This window comes from Cervus elaphus, chromosome 9 (genome assembly GCF_910594005.1).
Source record: "Cervus elaphus chromosome 9, mCerEla1.1, whole genome shotgun sequence".
Classification (NCBI taxonomy): Eukaryota; Metazoa; Chordata; class Mammalia; order Artiodactyla; family Cervidae; genus Cervus; species Cervus elaphus.
The window spans coordinates 45,257,952-45,275,786 of record NC_057823.1 but is presented as its reverse complement, the minus strand read 5'-3'; the positions used below and the strand labels follow the sequence as shown (position 1 = coordinate 45,275,786).

At 61.7% G+C, this 17,835-nt stretch overlaps 1 protein-coding gene across 7 annotated transcripts; it reads right to left on the bottom strand.

The window, feature by feature from the left end:
- Nucleotides 1–218: 218 nt before the first annotated feature.
- On the bottom strand, nt 219–16,509 carry STK11 (serine/threonine kinase 11). 7 transcript variants are annotated; one of them, XM_043912669.1, is made up of 10 exons: nt 16,220–16,509; nt 8,520–8,625; nt 7,866–8,011; nt 7,264–7,396; nt 7,044–7,180; nt 6,194–6,321; nt 4,083–4,140; nt 3,707–3,900; nt 1,534–1,752; nt 219–949 (listed from the first exon to the last, which is right to left on the bottom strand). In XM_043912669.1, exons 1-9 carry the CDS (start codon nt 16,507–16,509, stop codon nt 1,550–1,552), a joined length of 1,395 nt encoding a protein of 464 aa, XP_043768604.1. In that variant the 3' UTR covers nt 219–949; nt 1,534–1,549. The 7 variants fall into 7 exon arrangements, with proteins under 7 accessions (XP_043768604.1, XP_043768601.1, XP_043768603.1 ...); XM_043912666.1 differs by having other exon boundaries at nt 219–839; XM_043912668.1 differs by having other exon boundaries at nt 219–831.
- Nucleotides 16,510–17,835: the final 1,326 nt, after the last annotated feature.

The window sequence follows — 17,835 nt, the reverse complement described above, 5'->3', positions numbered from 1 at the left end:
TGAGCAGAGGGGCCTGTGGAGCTTTGGGGAGGCCGGGCTCTCTGAGAGCAGAGATCCAGCAAGGATAGAAGCAAATATGCCTAGGAGGCCCAGGTCTCCAGCAAGTAGCCCGGCCAGCCCCTCCACTGTGGGACCCACAAAGGACCCCAGGCTCAGGCTCAGATCCCCTGACAGCATGCTGCCACCCACAGTTCCCAAACACCCCTCACAACCACAGCTCAAATCCACCTGTTTTATTTTTTGTTTAAAAAATAAAAATAAAAAGGAACCAACCAAACAACGAACACAAGGAGGCCGCCTGGTTCCCTTGGGCATGGGCATGCATCTGGGTCGGCAGGCCTGTGCGTCATGCCCATCCCGCTGCGGCTGTGGTTGATATGAACACATCACCAGGTGTGGGAGGTGCTAACCAGTGGCAGAGTAAAAAGAGGAGTTGGGGTGGACGAGAACCAGTAGTCTCAACGTAAAGTGCATGGCGAAGGCTGGCATGGGGCCACACCTGGCCCTCTCCCTCCTCCCCTAGCTGGGGGAAGGGGCTCAGCACAGGATTGCAGTCAGCAGGAGGTCGTGTCCACCGGCCGCCGAGGGAGGGCCAGATCCCAGTCCCTGCTGTCGCACAGCCACAGTCCTCCAGGACCCTCTGGCTTCCAGAGGAGCAGTCAGCACAGAGGGCGCTGTGGCAGCCTTCCTGGGCGGTGGGCAGCAGGCCAGCCGTCGACGGGAAGACTGAGCAGGACCTGGCCGGGGCTCCTGGAGACGGACTGAGACCAGGACACAGGCAGGTCACTTCTGGGCCAAGCAAGGTCCTGTGTCACAGGCAGCACGCTCTCCCTGGATCCCTCCAGAAGATGAGAAAACGGAGGCCTAGTCACGCAGTGCTGTCAGACACCTCCACTGGCCAGGGAGAGCTGCACTGCCTCAAGGGGCCACCCCAGGAATCTCTGGTCACCTGGTAGGATTAAGCAGGGCCCTTGTGCCACAGAACCAGGCCTCCCTGCAAAGAGCTTCTACCCCACCTGACCGGTTCTGATACTGGCAGGTTAAGTTCTGTGGGGGCCATTTCAGAGGCAGCTCCCGGGGAGAGGGGGCATGGATGGACAGGGGCTGGACCCTCAGGCCTCCACCCCACTGCTCGTATCCTGAATGGCAGTGGGGGCGCAAGCACCTGTGAGGCCCACCCAAAACGCCCTTTGTGGACTGGGTGGTCAGGGCTGGGAGGAGGGAGCAGGGAGAGGAAACGACAACCTCAGTCAGAGCACAGCCCCCTGCACCTTCCAAACTCCTCCAATGCCAGGAGCAGCCTGGACTGGACAGGAGGCAAGCCCCTCGGGTCTGCAAAACAGGCTGTCAGCTTGAGGGGCCTTCCTCCTGCACACACACACACCAAGCCCCCGCACCACACCAAGTAGCCAGTGTTCTGCAGAAAGTGACTTCCTTCAACTCCAACCCAGACTCCAGGGACAGTGACACAAACCAAGATGGTAGTATCCACAATGTGCCCCCCCAACCCCTCTGGTCCCGGCCCCATCCTACCTGCGGGCAGCCACCCTCACTGCTGTTTGCAGGCCGACAGCCGGCGGATCTTGCTGCTGGCCGAGCAGGCCTTGCGGGCAGGGTTGGAGGCAGCGCTGGCCCGGCGCTCTGCCCTCGACCTGGTGTTCAGCTGGGTGGTGTCGGTGCCATTCACGCACACAGCCTTGGCAAGGACCCGGTTCTGTGTGCTCCGCCCAGCCTCCTCCTCCAGGACCTGACCTTCAAGGGGAGAGGGCCAGAGTGTGCTGACTGGGGATCCCAAAGCACACGCGCTCTGCATCATTCCTGCCCAGACCCAGGCCCCCAACCACCTGTCCCATCTGACCTGCCCGGTCCTGCCACAGGGCCTGATCCAGGGAGCGGGAGGGTGGGCCTTCAAACCAACCAGCCAGAGTCAGGCCCAACCCATGCTCACCTGCCCGTTCAGCTGTGAGCCGGGCTCCGCACTCAGGTGAGTGGGAATGTGGTGGCGGACCAGAGATCTGGGGCCCGAGCCTCAGCGCTCTCACCTGGGTGAAGGCCAGAGCCCCCTGGGCCCTGTGGAACACAAGGGGCTGTACTTGGGCCAGGCGTCCAGACTCGATGTCACTCTCGAAACAGCCCACCCTGGCTCTCCATGCCAGGCACGAAAGAACAGAGAGGCAGGCTCGGGCACCTCCCATATCCCATGCCTTCCCACGTGGCCTGCCAGCCCTCACTGGGTCCTGGGGCCCTGCTTCATGCCCGCTGAGAAGTGGGGGAGGGAGGGGTGCAGGAGCCCATGCTGACCACAGCACACCCTCCTCCCGTGGATACCGGGAAACCACCACAGCTGCCTTGAGCCCATCTGGTCCTCACACACGAATGCGTTTCCACCAGCGGCGTCTGGGGCCTGACTCGGCCTCTGGGCCTTGCCGGAAGCCCCCTAGGCATGTGTACAGGCAGCAACTCAGGTCAGAACTCAGAGCATGGCAGAGTGGGCGGGTGTCAGGAGCCTGCTCTAATGGCGGAGGGGGCTGCCAGGGTGCCGAGTACCACAACGCTACTCAGACCACCAGGGCTCAGCCTCCAGCACAGCGACCACAGCTGGGGGGTGGCCGGCAAGAAATCTGCTCCACTTGCCCTCAAGGCACCAAGGGCACTGGCTCAAACAAAACCAGGGTGGGTGGCAGGAAGAGGGACAGACCAGGGAGACCCTGGTGAGCAGATCATGAGATGGAACTGGAGCAGAAGCAGCCCTAACACAGCCTGCCGTTGGCCTAGGGCAGTTCAGCAAGGGGCAGCTGCCTGATCTCACTGCAGGCTTGTCCCCCATCTGGAGTAGGGACATTTCTGGGCTAGGGGTCTAGCTTGGGCCCAGAGAACTGCTCTTGGACAAGCATTCCGCACCCAAGAAGAGTAGTCCAGGCCTCTGGCATAGGCCTGAAGGGACGGCGTGTGGTCAGTGCCCAGCGGGGCTTGGGGGATCCGGCAGGGTCCACACTCAGCCAGCCAGACATCTGTCCCAGAGCCCCAGTGCCTCCCAAAGGAGAACACCTTGATCCTATCCTGCCAGGGACAGAGTTCCAGGAGGCCTTACTTGGGACTGGGCTGTGGCCAAGGTTCCCAGGGCAGGGTCTCTGACCTGACCCCAGGACCCCAGTGGGAAACAGCTACAGCCAGCCACCATGGGCACCAGAGGCCTAACATGTGCTGGGAGGGTGGGCCCATGCCCGCAGGCCACCCTGCACACAGGCTCTTTCTACAGAAAACACCTAAGCCCTGGCCGACGAGCCAGAAGGAGGCAAGCAGGACCGCACACACAAAGCAGGCAGACCTTTATGCGGAGCCAGTGGAACCAGCCCCGGGGCAGCACAGAACCGCAGATGCGGTGGCGGGGCAGTGGCCTGGCCTCCCTCAAACCCTGGGCAGAGTCAGCGAGAGCCCGCGGTGCACAGGGCGCGGGCAGGGCGGGGCGGTGCTACACTAGGGCCTGGGCTCTGCCTGGAGCTCCTCCAAGGCCCTGGCCTCAGCTTCCTCTCCAGAAAGTTCTGAGCACGGGCTCTCCCGTGGGCCTCTCTCTCTAAGCCCTGCCTCAGACGCCTCCTCGCCACCTGGGGAAGAAGGCCAGGCATCAGCAGGGCACAGGCGCCGAGAGGGCCACGGGACCCTCAGGCAGAGCCCCCGGCCCTCCCCCCCCCCGACCGGGGCTCACCGGGCACTGTGAAGTCCTGAGTGTAGATGACGTCGTCCTCAATGTCGAAGAGCTCGTCATCCACGTCGTCGGCACAGCCGTGCAGGTCCTCCAGGTAGGGCACCACTGTCATGCCCCGCCACCGGTCCTTGCAGTCCGCGCTGGGCGGGATGGGCACCGGCTGCTCGGCTGGCGGGTGCTTCTTCCGGAACCAACTGTGGGAGAGGGGCATAAGGGTCTCCAGGCTGGCTCCCCACACGGGCCCACCCTCATTTCCCACAGAGAACTACGTGGTGTGCAGAGATGGAGAAGGGTGGGGCCAACAGGAGAGACTGAGCCGGCAAGACGCCTGCACCACGCCTTCCCCCTCCAGCACCCAGCCGGGCCGGGGACTCACCTGTGCTGCCGGATCTGCTGTATGGAGAACCGCTTGGCCGGCTCATACTCCAGCATTCCTGCCAGGAGACCAGCCGGGGGCGGGGTCAGCGCGGGCAGAGGCCCCGCCCCTGCCTGGGAGGGGTGGGGGCGGAGGGCGTGGCGCGTGTGAGCGGAGCCCCGCCCCCGCTGCAAAGCGAGGTCAGGAAGGAGACCGGAGCAGGCTGGAACACAGGACAAGAGCCCACCCCAGGGATCCTGAACCTGTCCACACGTCCCAGGAAGACAAAGCACAGGGGTCGACCCTGCAGTGCCCGCCCGGCTCTAGCCAGCAAGGCCGGTGATCGGCAATCCCTGCTGGAACCCCAAATCCCCAAGGCGGCAGCAGGAGAACCAGGGGCCTCTAGAGGGACACACCCTAGAACCTGTGTGAAGGCCTTTGCCCAGGAACCGGACATGCAGAAGAGGCAAGGCAGCCCTGTAGGCCTCGCTGGGCTGCCCTGAGGTGGCAGGGCTATAGGGGTGCGGAGCCCACAAGCCCTGTCTACCTGCACCACCACCCCCCCCCACCCCCCACAGGTGGCTTTGTTCTCAGAAAGTGTAACTTTGGGATGCTGGCCCTCAGAGCTGAGCCTGAGTGGTGCAGAAGAGGAAAGGTCATGGTCACAGCCCTGTTGTGGGAGAGCAAGGGCAGGGCTGGGGCGGTGTTCCAGAGACCTGTGGGCAGGAGGCTCGCCGCCCAGCTATGCAAGACCTCTAGGCAGGCCCAGGCAGAGAGGACAGGACACTGCCTGGACCTGGGGGACAGGGATACCAATGCCCTCCGCCATCTCGTCGGCCAGACTTGAGGCTGCTTCTTATTTGGTTGCGCTGGGTCTTAGGTGCGGCATGAGATCTAGTTCCCTGACCAGAGATTGAGCCAGGGCCCCCTGCACAGGGAACTTGCAGTTGTAACCACAGCAGAGAAGTCCCCCTAACTTGGGACTGTTTCAAGTGTTTATGGGAGTGAAGGCAATAACAGGTCATCATCTGTGTCACTGGAGCAAAGAAAGCTTAAAACTGAGAGAACTCCAATCCATCAGTCCCCGTTGAAGGGAGGAGGGTCTGCAACATCAATCTCTGCTAGAGCTGGGGGAGGCCGGGGGTGGGGGTTGGGCCATGAGCCTTCAAGGAACACTTGGGCAGGGAGGACCAGGTCTGAGTCAGTGGGGCTGCCACCTCCCACACTCCAAGACCCTGGGAGGGCGGGGGAGCCCAGTGCCTGGCTGCCAGGGTGGCCCTGATGCGGAGGGCAGGACTGGGTTGCACCACTGCAGAGCACTTGAACTGCAGCTACTCAGCTTCACTTCACCTTCACTAACAACCAGAGAACTGGCGTGACTCGGTCATCAGGAGGCTCCGGAGCCACGCAGGACTGTGAAGCTGCTTGTTCATCTGTAGGCCACATATAGGCTAAAGCACGGATTAGGTGTCTGGCACAAGCCAAGTGTCAGGTCAGTTACACAAGGCCTGGGGACTGTGGGCAGAGGACCTAGGACGGTACCAGTCACGCAGGTGATACCCTGGATGTGCTGTATCATCAAAACTAACTTCACCAGGGAGCTCCCTGCCAGTGCAGGGGTGAAGACTCGGTGCTTTCACTGCTGTGGACCTGGGTTCAATCCCTGGTCAGGGAGTAGGATCCCACAAGCCATGTGGGGTGTGCAAAAACATAAAACACTAACTTCAGCCAAACTCCAGGATCCTGGTGTGGCTTTATGGGGGCCATGGTGGGCCAGGCCCCTGTGTGCAGGGACAGTGCCACCTGCTGAGCAGCCTGGGAACTGCAGCAGAAAGAGATCCTGCAGGAGACCCCTTCACTGTTACTTCCCATAGGGATAGGTAATCAGGACAGGGTGGAACCAAGACCCAGGGCAGGTGGCAGAGCCCAAAAGAGCCAGGGACCCCTCCCACGCTCCACTCGGGCTGCTCTCCAAGCCTGGCTAGGCTGTGCCCACTTCCCATGTGGGGGGGTGGGGCAGGCAGCTGTGGCTGCGGCACGGAGATGGCTCAGCTCTCAAGAGGCCAGTGGTCTAGGGAAGACCCTCGGGAGCCCCCACACCTGCAGCCTAGCCTCCACTCCGAGGGCCTCACCTCTGAGCAGGTCTGAGAGTGGGGGCCCACAGTCCCCCGGGATGGTATAGTCCCCCTTCCCGATGTTCTCAAACAGCTTGTAGATGTTGTCGCCCTCGAACGGGTACAGGCCTGTTGTGATGTTGTACCTGTGGCCCGGAAGGACAGACCAGTCAGAGCCTGCCCTGTGGCCCTGGAGCCTCTGCCACACTCCCCCACCCCCACTACACACACCCCACCTCCTGCGGGGATCAGATATGAGGACGATGGTCTGGAACACACAGTGCTGTTGGCTCACAGTGAAGACACGAAAAGCCACTGGACTGTGCACTCTAACAGGATGGGTCAGGGGACATCTGTCAGTGAGCTCTCAGTGGAATAAAATGGATGCCTCTTTGCCCAGACCATCAGCTGTCCCATGGGGCTGTAGCGCCAACTCGCCTTGGGTGGAAGAACACAGGCCCCCTCGCTACTGCCGGGCTTATGGAGGGACAGACGCCTGCAAGGCAGTCTGGGTGGGAGCCAAGCATCACTGGTGACTCGTGATATCTTTAAGAACTCAGCCCCAGGAGTCAGGACAGAAAGCCTTGCCCGAACAGTGACAGGTGACTCGGGCAGGGGCAACAGCACAGGGGGAATCAGCGCAGGGGGACACCAGCACAAGGCGAGGTGGGCAGGAGGACAGCTGGTCCCAGTGCGTGTGCCCCTACCCACAGAGGTTCCTGACCCTGGCTCCGTGGCCTCCCCAGACATAGGGGACCTGCCAGGAGGGGCAGGTCGTGAAGGCCTGGAGTCTGAACCGAGTGCCTGGGGCTGGGGTGGGTGAGGTAGAGGGACCCTGGGGTAAAGGGACCAGGCCCAGGGCACTTACAGCGTGACTCCCGCTGACCAGATGTCCACCTTGAAGCCAGAAAAGGTGTCCAGGCCATTGGCGATCTCAGGTGGCTGGAACGCTGGGGAGCCCTGGCTGGTCCGACACGTGTCATCCTCAGCAAACGGGTGCAGTGCCTGTGGCAACACCAGGTAGTCCTCAGGAAGTGGCTCCAGGGGCTGGACCCCATGCCCTGTCCGCCCTGGGCCCCCCCACGCACCTCAGCCACACCCAGGTCAGAGATCTTGAGCGTGCCACCAGTGGTGAGCAGCAGGTTGCCGGGCTTGATGTCCTTGTGCACGATGCCCTGGCTGTGCAGGTACTCCAGGCCGTCCACCAGCTGGCAGAAGTACCTGCGGGCACAGCTCTGTGACCACCACCCAGGGCCAGCCACCTGGGCTGCGCTGTCACACCAGTCTCTGGTCTGGAAAAAGCCATGCTGCTCACCGCCCCTGCCCCCTGTCCCGTCCTACCATAGGCCAGCTGGTCCTACAAGCAACTGGGGGCTGACTCTAGGCCTCGGGGCAGTGAGGCCCGGTCAGGGGCTCCCCCAGCACCAGGAGGCCCCACAGCCTCAGGCAATGGGCATGCGGGGTAGTGCGTGTGCAGAGAGGAGCCGGTGGGCAGCTGCAGGGGGTGCACAGCAGCCAGGCTACACAGTTGCAAACTGTGCGTCAAAGCCCTGAGTTTTAAAACACACTTGAACTTCCATCTCATTCATGCTCAGAATAAGCTCTCTGAACATAGGACCAGGTCCTTTAAGGCCCTGGCCCAGAGTGACCTACAGGAGCAGGGGCAGCGGTGGGGCTCGAGCTCACTCACCCATGGGCCTGGCACACAGGGAAGCGCTTCTCAGGCACGCTGTCCAGCATCTCCTGCATGCCACACACGCAGTACTCCATCACCATGTACGTGGGCCGTGCTAAGGAAAACACGCAGCAGGCACCCTGCTCTGGACAGGATGGGCCCTGGGACACAGACAAATGCTGGGGGTGGGGCTGCAACAGTGCAGTGAGTGGGAGCACCCGGGAGGGATCATGGGCACTGCAGTGGATCCCCACCCCTCCATGGATCCTCCAGGGCCGTCCTGTGGAGCTCAGGACGCCACCTTTGGGCTTAGCCTGCACAGTCCAGCATGAAGGCCCCTGGCTGTTCCATCCCAAGGAGGAGCTTAAGTCTTGCCCCCCCAGGGGAGTGAGGGATAGAGGCGCATGTGGGCCTTGGGGAAGAGAAGGCTGGAATTGTGGGGGGGGAGGGGAGGGAGTGAGGAAGGGTGGGAGCCAATGTCAGGTCGAGGCCCTCCAGCCACACCTCTTTGTGGAGAAGAGCCCAGTCATTCATCCAGCGGGTCAGGGATAGACCCCTCAGCAGGACCCTAGGCCCCTAGACCTGGGCTCTGGGAGTCACAGCCCAGGAGGAGAGGGGAAGGCCAAGGAGACTGCCCATATGCCCACCCACCCGTGGGGACATGCCCACCTCCCCACCCCCTGCAGGATATATCTTCTGCTTTTCCTCATTGTACAGCACATCCACTAGCTGGATGACGTTCCTGTGCCGCAGCCTCCTCAGCAGCTGGATCTCCCTGGAGAGAGGATGGGTGGTCAGCCAAGTTCCAGCAGCCCGGCTGCACCCACCATGTGGAGGGCACTGCACGGAGGGTGCTGGGTCTGCCAGAGCCCGGCAGGGCTTCAGCACAGCAACAAGACCAGGGACATCCAACACTTGGACTGAAGGTGCATGGAGACCACAGCAAGGGCGCACGGGGCAGCACAAGGGGTGTGGGAGCTGGGACTCCAGAGACAGCCCTCTCCACTCCCACCCCCGCTGCCAGTACAGCTCCTGAAGATTCTCTGCAGGAGCCGGTGGGCGTGAAGGGGGAAAAGCTGGAGGTCTGTGAGGAGGCTTCACAGAACGCTAAACAGAGTCACCAACTGACCCAGCACCTCCACTCAGGGTATGTGCCTGGGAGGATTGAGAACACGCGACCTATGCACATGTGCTCATGGCAGCACCATCCATGGGAGCCCAAGGGTGGACACAATGCCAGTGTCCCTCCACACCCAGGAGCATCCCTCAGCCCTGAAAAGGAGAGAAGCCCTGATACTTGCTACCACGTAGACAGGCCCTGAGAACACGATGCTCAGTGAGAGAAGCAGACACAGAAGGACACGCAGGGTGTGATTCCACTGATGGGAAACGTCCAGAACAGGCTGATCCACAGATACAGAGAGTGGGTTCCTGGTTATCAGGGGCTGGGGAGGGGATGGGGTGACAGAGGAGACAGGGCTTCTTTTTGGGGTGATGGAATGTCCTGGACCTACGCAAAAATGACCATTACTAAGAAGATACCAAGTGCCATGAAACTGCATGGTATGTGAGTGATACCTCAATAAAGGTTTTGTAAAGTCCTCACCAGGAAGCCCACGCGTGAAACAGGAACATCGGGGCAGGTGAGGGCCCATTCTCTTGAGACTCAGCTTCCACCCCTCCCACTGTCCACATTTCATGAAAAGGTTGCCTATTCCAGAAAACCCAACCCATCCTCACAGACCAGTGCACGATCCTGGGCCCTCATAGTGTAGGTCCTCCTTCCATGTGGATCATGGCCCAGCACTCAGAGCGCCCACTCCCCAGAACCAGTGCACAGGAGGCCCTCCACTTGCAGAAGGAAACACAGCTTTACAGTGGCTTCTTGCAAGCCCACTGGCTGCCCTGTCCCTGCCCAGGGTCCCCTCCAGGCCAAGAGGCTGCACATCTAAATGCTCCCCTGAGCTGAAGCGGGGGAGGTGACTCAGAGGCTGGGACCCAGGTTCATACCATCTAACCACCGGGCGTTTAGCCTGCTGTCCAGCATGAGCAGGGACCACACACACGGCAGCTCCACCTGGGCACTGACCCTGGCTATGCAGGCTCTGTGGGTACGTGGGAAGCAGACTCTGATGCAAGGAGTCCCCCTACATCGTGACACGACAACCAGGATGTCTCCCAGGGTCTCTAGGTGTCCCCGGGGACAAGGCAGTGTGGTGAGTCCTGGTGGGTGGGGCAGACTCCCCAGCCCTGCCTCTGGCAGGTCCTCCCTCAACCCGCCCAGCTTGGGCCCACTGTGGACCCGTAGGTCCCACTCACTCCTGCAACAGGCCTTCCCAGGCTGCTGTGGGCCAGGCACTGGGTCCGTGGGCACCCTGTCCTGGGGGCCACGTCAGATGCGCCAGGCCCACCAGCACTCGTCGGCAGTGGCCCTGTGCTCCCAGGCTTCCTTCCCCCATCACCTCATAGCTCTGACTCCCAGCCTGCTGCCGGCTCCCCAGGGCCAGAGCTCAACTGTGGTAACTCAGGGCCCCTCGCCTGCCTATAAGTTCTCCACTCCCTCTATCTGACAGAGAGGTGGACACCCCAGGCCGTCCAAATGGAAGCCTTTGTCCTGACAGTGGTGACCATGCCTCTGGGGTCTCTGCCGCATGCTGCCTGGTCAGAGTACAGAGCAGCTCCTTTCAGAGTCACCAGGAAAGAAGGCCCTGGGGAGGGGTCCCAGGGCAGCTCCCTCAGTGTTTGATGCCTGCTGGACTAACTGGCCAGCAAGGGCACCCACTGCAGGGATGGGATTTGCAGCCCAGCGGGGAAAGCGGCACGTGGCAGCAAGCTCAGTAGAGAGCCCACAGGCTGGGGCGGGGATGGGACACAGGGCCCAGTGCAGACTGAACTCCTGTGGCATGGGGACAGCTCAAGTGACCATCCCCATCGGCCTCCCTGCTGGACACGGGAGGGGAGACACGAAGGAGGGCCCAACCCAGACCGTGACTCTTGTGGCAACAGGACAGCCCAGGTGACCATCCATCCCCTCTCCGTCCAAAGAGACGCTACATAAACCCACGTGTGGAGACAAGGAGCCCTTGACACCTGAGCCAACACATGGCCACCTCGGGGAGGCAGGCCTCACAGCCAGGCTTCAAGCAGCAGCTGCCAATCCTAGTGTGCAGTCTCCAAACTCGGATGCGGCTGCCAACCACATGCGCGGTGGTGTTCGCCCCAGGCCTGCCCAGGCACGGACAAGCCCAGGCTCTGCCTTCTGTGCCATGAGTACCCATCCCGGGACCATCCGCCCAGCCGAGCCTCCCCCTCCGACCACTGCCACTGGGGCAAGACTCCTCTGCAGGAAAAGTTTAATGCAGGAGGGACCCCCAGGCAGTGGACAGCACTACCCCCCACCCCAGTAAAGCCAGCTCTGGAGGGAGGGCCTATGTAAGGGCCCTCAATCAACATGATCACAGCCTTCCAAGAAAGTGAGTGAGCCCGCTGTCAACACCAAGGAAGGGGTGACACCACCAGGAAAGGGGCCACGGTGTCAAACTCTAAGAGAAGGGAACCGCACGCCCACAAGGCCAGGACCAACCACGGCAGAGACAGCACAGAGACACACTCCGAGTAGGTGAGGGGGTGCAGGAGGATCCCTGAAACATGCACTGCAGGGGCCGAGATGTTCTAGTCACCTAGGAGTAGCACCACTGGCCAGAGAAAAAGAAAAACATTATTTAAAGAAAGAGGAAAGCCGGGCGCTCAGCCAGGATGCAGGAAGTGAAGTGAGAGGAAGCAAGCCTTCCGGTCCAGCCGCAGCTGCTCAGGGAGGGCATCGCAGAGACCCGCCTGTGGTGCTGGGAGCAGAGTGGACCCGGGGCGGGCTCACTGACTGCCCACAAGGGGAAGGCAATGAAAGAGCCGGGTCCTAAAGCACTGGAGTTCACAGAGGGGTGCAGCTGCCCCCACAGCCACCCACCTCAGGGCCCAAGGACCTGCCACCTCACTCCCTCTAGATGCTGACGGGTCCACAGAGAGCAAGGAAGGGGTGATGGCTGCTCTGGCCGAGGGTCACTGAGCAAGACCCCCTCACCCCTCGGTCCTCCTGCTGATGCTTCCAATCATGTGGCGAGGGGCAAGAGACAAAAATGAAGAGAAACTCAAGAAAAGTGAAGTTCAACAAAAAACACATGCTCGCACAACTGCCGAGCAGCACAATTCCTAATGGGCATCAGCAGGGGACGACCCATACGTCCACTGATGGGGATGAATACACATGTCCACACACGTGGGCATTGGGAGTAGATGACCCACACGTCCACTGATAGGGATGGATACACACATGTCCACACACACATACGGGCATCAGGAGGGGGTGACCCACACATCCACTGATGGGGTCAGATACACATGTCCCCCCGAACACACGGACAGCATCAGAAGCTCTGACAGTTGCTACCAAATGGACGCACCTGAGAACATGAGAGGAAGAGACACAGAACACATAGCGTGTGATTACACTGATGGGAAACATCCAGAACATGCCGATCCACAAACACAGAGAGTGGGTTCCTGGTTGTCAGGGGCTGCGAGGGGGAGCAGGGGTGACTGCTGACGGGGATGGGGCTTCCTTTTGGGACATGGACTGTTCCGGAACTAGAGGTAGGTTGTGGTCGCACTCTCCAGGAAAGTACCTGACCGTGAGTTACCTGCTCACAGCTGAGTTTCACATCATGTAAAACGTGTCTCACTAAAGCTGTTCAGAGAACATGCCACCTCTGGCTGTGTAGTAGACACATGATAATCGGCGACTGGGCTGTGACTTCCAACAGGCTTCTGGGTGAGGGGCCGGTGTCCCCCACGCCCCAGCCTGGGGAGTCCCTATGGCCCCCAGACTCCACTGTGTCTAGTCACCCCTCAGCCAGGACGTGCAATGAGAGCCTCGGTGCCTCAAGCAGCAGCCGTGCCCTGGTGATGCCAGCTGGCCTCAGGGAGGAAGCTTTACCAATACCTGGGTAGTGGGGGTACCAGCAGATGCCAGGACCTGGCAGAGGCCACTTGGGATGCGAACAAGGGCCAGAAAAGTCCAGGCTCCGCTAAAATCCCAACCACTCACTCTTAGGTCCAAGAGCCTACCAGTCACCACTGCTGGCCTGGAGACTGGCACTGGGCACTTGGGCCAGGACGCAAGGCAGGAGCACCAGGAACGCTGATGAGGAGGGAGGCTAGCAGGGCCCCGAGTTGCCAGTCCCGGCTCTGCACAGCTCACCGAGCACATGCATCTGGCACACAGCAGGCACAGGCCCTGAGCTGCCCTCTCACAGAAGGAATGTGGGGTGGGAGAACGGAGACTGTCCCTGCTTCTCAACAGCTGATGGAAAAGCCCACAGGGAACAGGACCTTGTTACAGGTGAGAATCCTGGGAGCTGGGCCCACCTGGCCTCCCAGGGGTCGGGGCAGAAGGGTGTACACTCACTATCTGTACAGGCATGAAGCTCCAGGGCTGCCCCCGGCCAGGGAGGCACCAGCATGGCCTCAGTGGCTGACCGGAAAAACAAGCAGATACAACTTACATGGAAAATGACCCTTTTCATTAAAAAGTTCTTGGATTGGTAAAGAGAAGTTCGAAGGTGTCAGTGTTAAAACGACGACTGCTTTCTTTTTCACTTCTTGATGCTTTTCTGAGTCTTCCTATTTTACAACAAAAACAAGTTAGCAGGACTTCCCTGGCAGTCCAGTGGCTAAGATTCTGAACTCCCAACGCAGGGGGTCAAGGTTCCATCCCTGGGTCGGGAAGATCGCCTGGAGAAGGGCATGGCAATACCCTCCAGTAGAAAACCCACAAACAGAGGAGCCTGGCAGGCTACAGCCCATAAGGTCGCACAGAGTCAGACATGACTAAGTGACTTACACACATGAAAAAAAGAACAAAGAGGGATAGGCACAAACCACAGCAGCCCTCCTGGGAGAAGCCACAGGAGGAGAGACTTCCTCTGTCACACACTGCATTTCTTAAGGAATGCGTCCCATCCCAACTGGAGCTGCGGGACTCCTGAGGCTTTTCTGGAAAGTTCCGGATACTTCACTCCATGAGAAGAGTCTGGAGTTGAGTTTATTAAGTCTCTCCAAGACAAAGGAGCCTTTTTTCCCCCCTGTAGCTGCCTGGCGGCAAGGCTGACCCAGAAGCCTGGATCTTGGGGCCCTGCTTGAGCGCCCACACAGAGCAGTCCAGCACGTATCATCAGGATTCAGGACAAGGGAACAGGATGCTCAGAGCAGGGCTCGCCCTCACGACATTCAGGAAGGAGGCGTGAGGGTTCTAACCTGAAGGCACACACCCAGCGGGCCCTCCCAGCACCAGCCCGAAGGTGGCCGATACGGGGCCAGAGCTGTGTTCGGAGAGGGCAAGACCTGTGCCTCTGGGGCTGAGAAGGACAAAAGGGCCCGACCCTGCAGCTGTGGCACCTCACAGCGACCCCCAGGCCGCTGTGGATGCCAACAACCCTGCCTCCCCAGGCTCAGTCTCCCCAGGGCTTCCTTCAATGGACATTGTTTCCACAGCTCCTGAGACCACAGCTGATGGCTCAGGAAACCAGAACTGGGAGCCGTGATCCTCTGTCGGGTGGCCAAGCAGGAGGGAATCTCTGGGTGGTGATCGCCCTCTAACTTGACCTTGGCCACAAACATTTGCAGATGGGGAGGGGCTTCCTCAGGTGTGCGTCACCCTTTGGAAGAACTTGGAAGAACTCGGCACTCACCCACCTGACACCTCTCCCTCATCTCAGGCTGGAGCATCTGCAGATGTTCCGGGTGCACGCCCCTGGTCCCCCACTTTCTCTGAAGCCCCCGGGATGGCCAGCAGTGGCTGGGGCGGCCCTAACCAAACATCAATTGGTGCTGGTAATGAGCCTGGCCCCTCCCAGCTTGGGATGCAGCAGAGCGTAAGGCACCAGACACTAGGACAATCTGCGCCAACTCCATCCAGGAGGGCTTGTCCAGGCTGGAAGAGTCTAGCATCCCACTCCTGGGACAGACTCAGGGATGAAGCCTAAGAGGAGCCAGGAGGACAAGGACAAGCCCAGGAGAGTATGTGTGTGTGTGGGGGGGGGGGGTTCCCTTTCTGCCAGCAGCATCCAGAAGCCCACTGCCCCTCAGCCTGCAGTGGTGGCCAACTGGTAGCCCGAGGGTCACCTTTCTCCCACACACTTCTGGATTAAGGAGAAAAGGTGACTCAGAGAAACAGGGAGTGGGGACTGGATCAGAAGTGTGGCCTAACTTAGCCTGCAGGAGGGCACTGGTACCCACTGTCCCCTGGCCTGTCTCGTCCAGGACACTGGTGGCCCCTGCCTAACCCTCACCATGCAAGTGACAGATGGGCACAGAGAACTGGCTGGGCTGGTCCTGCCCTTGCTGGGGGTCCATGGCTGGGGCACGGTCCGCAGCCGGTCTGGCCCCACTGCCCTGCTCTCCAGGTGTCCCACAGAAGACAGAAGCAGCTGGGCGCTCACTGTCAAACTGCCCGGAGAGCAGGGGGGCCGGGGGGAGGGGTGAGAGTGATCAGGGAGCAGCACTCCCAGGACTGGCCAAGGTCACCAGCCAGTCCTGCCGCCTGGCCCGTTAGATAAAGCCCTGGGCTGGGGTAGGATGGGATCCCCAGGCAGCAGAGATAAGGAGGGGGTGTCCCCTCCCAGAACCAGCAAAAAGGACGGAGGCAGGGCTCCCACCACCTCAGGGATGCCTATGGCCAGACAGGTGCCTGAAAAAAATCTGTGTAAAAAGTTTGCGGGGACACAAGCCGACCCCCACTTCTCAGGAGCCACCGAGCCTGCAAGTCGTGGATGTGTCCTGTGGCACAGCCCAGGCGAGTGAGAAAGGGCCAAGTTCCCCCCCTGCAGACTGATAAACCGGTGCAAACAATTATTTTTGGCAACCGCAGCGTCCCCCTCCAACAGGGTAAACAAATGGCGTGTCCCAGCCCTAGTAACAGCCTCACGCTGGGAGGAAACCTGCTGGCGGCAGGCAGAGCCCTTCCGAACCCAACTGCTTTTGGTTTTCCGAAGCCAAACTAACGCTGGCCGCGTCCGCCGGGTACCTGAGCCCTCCGGACAGCTAAAAAGGCACAGGGGGAGAGGGACTCCCCCTTCCGAGGAGCGCCCCGCAGAGGCTGAGAGCCCAGGACGCCCAGCCGCAACGAGCGATCCTGACTTCACCGAAGTCCCCCAAAGAGTTGCCCACGACTCTCCCTGGCAGGTCGACTCGGGGTGCTTAAGGAAACGGAGAACGAAAGAAAGTAACTGAGAGGAGAAGGGAAGAGGAAGGGAGGGAAGGGGGAAGGAGGGGGCCGCCCAGCGGCGCGCGTCCCCACCCAGGAAGCCCGCACTTACTTCTTCACGTTGGCCTCCCCGTTGGGGATCCTTCGCAACTTCTTCTTCTTGAGGATTTTGACGGCTCTTCTGCACAGTGTCTCCGAGTCCAGTACCTCCTTCACCTTGCCGTACGACCCCTCCCCCAGCAGGTCCCCCATCAGGTACTTTCCGATGAGCTTGGCCCGCTTGCGGCGGGGCTGGTAGATGACCTCGGTGGAGTCGATCCGGTGGATGAATGTGTCCATCCCCACCGACATCAGCTCGCCCTCTGTAAACATGCCCAGCTGCTGCGGGTCCGCCACCTCCATCCTGAACTCCAGGCCTACGTCTCCGGCCGGCGGTCCCTTACCCCCTTTGTGAACTTCGCGGGGAGCGGTTCTTCCTTTTGTTTCCCCCCCGCCCCGCCTCAAAATTCCCTTCTCCAAAATTAAAAGTCAACAAAATCAAAAAAATAAGAGAGAGGAAAAAAAATAAAGGAAAACTCTCTTGGAAAAGAAACGATTGTACTGAACGTAAGTTCAAAAGGCGCGGCTGGTCCAGAGCCCGGGCACCCGGGCGTGCGCAGCGTCCCAAGTTTGGGGGCCGCCCGACCTCGGAGCTTCGGGGCGGGCAGGCGCGTCCACGGGGGCCCTCCGGAGGCCGGTGGGGCCGCGAAGTGCTAGGTCATCCTCCAGGGACTTTAGACCCTCGAAAGAACACGGACGCGGCCGGGCCGAGTCTTCTCCGCGCCGTCCATTACCAGCGGGCCATGGCGCGCACCCGGGGCCCCGCGCAGGCCAGCTCTGGGGCTCCCAGAGCTGGGCAGGTGAGCTTTGCCGGGGGCAGGGCGCGCAGCTCGGGGGCGTCTCCCGCCGTCTGGGGCGCCCGAGACGCCGGCAGGTGCGTATCCGGAGCGCGCGGGGCACCTTCGTCCAGCTCGGCCGGCTCCCGCCAGCGCCGGTGCTGCCCGGGGCCCTCCGGCTGCAAGGAGCAAGCCTCGTCCGAGTCAGCCGCCGCCCGGGCGCCCGCACACCGGCCCGGGACACCGAGCGACCGCGCGGGCCCGGCGGGCGCCCCGCCCCAAACGGCAGCCCGCGCTCGTTCTCCGCCCGAACGCCGTCGGTCGCGGACGGCGGGGCGCGCGGGGCTCCGGGCAGCCGAGGCGGCGCAGGCCGCAGGCCCCGGACCGGGGTTCCCGGGGTTGCCGGGGCCCGGGCGGCGCGTATCCCGCCGCGGCTGCCGCGCGCGTGGAGCAGGCGGGGCGGCGCGGGGGCCCAGCCCATGCAAGGCGGCCGCGCTGCCGGCCGGCGCCCGCCGCCGCTACCGCCGCGCCCCGCCTCAGTCGCGGGCGCCCCGGGCCTCCTCCCCCTTCGGCGCCCGACACGCCGTCGCCATCTTGTTTACCTCCTCCCCCGCCCTGCACCGCCTCTCCGCCGCACGCCCGCCGCGGGCCCGCCCCTCGCGGCGCCGACGTGCACGCCCGTTGGCCTAGCCGACCAGCCCCGCCCCGGCAGCGAACCCTGCCGCCACCGCCCATTGGGCCATTTGGACCCGGGCGGGCCCTGCAGCGGGGATTGGTTCTCGTTCGGCCCCGCCCCAGGGGTGGTTACTGCTCGCTCATTGGCCCGTGGACACGCCCGTCAAGTGGAGGGGGC

What these genes read in the sequence shown, in the direction of transcription:
- STK11 (XM_043912669.1), bottom strand. Translation starts at nt 16,509, where the DNA reads ATGGAGGTGGCGGACCCGCAGCAGCTGGGCATGTTTACAGAGGGCGAG. An exon ending in CAGCAGATCCGGCAGCACAG is followed by an intron (nt 3,901 to 4,082) that starts GTGAGTCCCCGG and finishes CCTCTCCCACAG; the next exon opens with TTGGTTCCGGAAGAAGCACC. An exon ending in TCAGGACTTCACAGTGCCCG is followed by an intron (nt 1,753 to 3,706) that starts GTGAGCCCCGGT and finishes CTCCCCTTGAAG; the next exon opens with GTCAGGTCCTGGAGGAGGAG.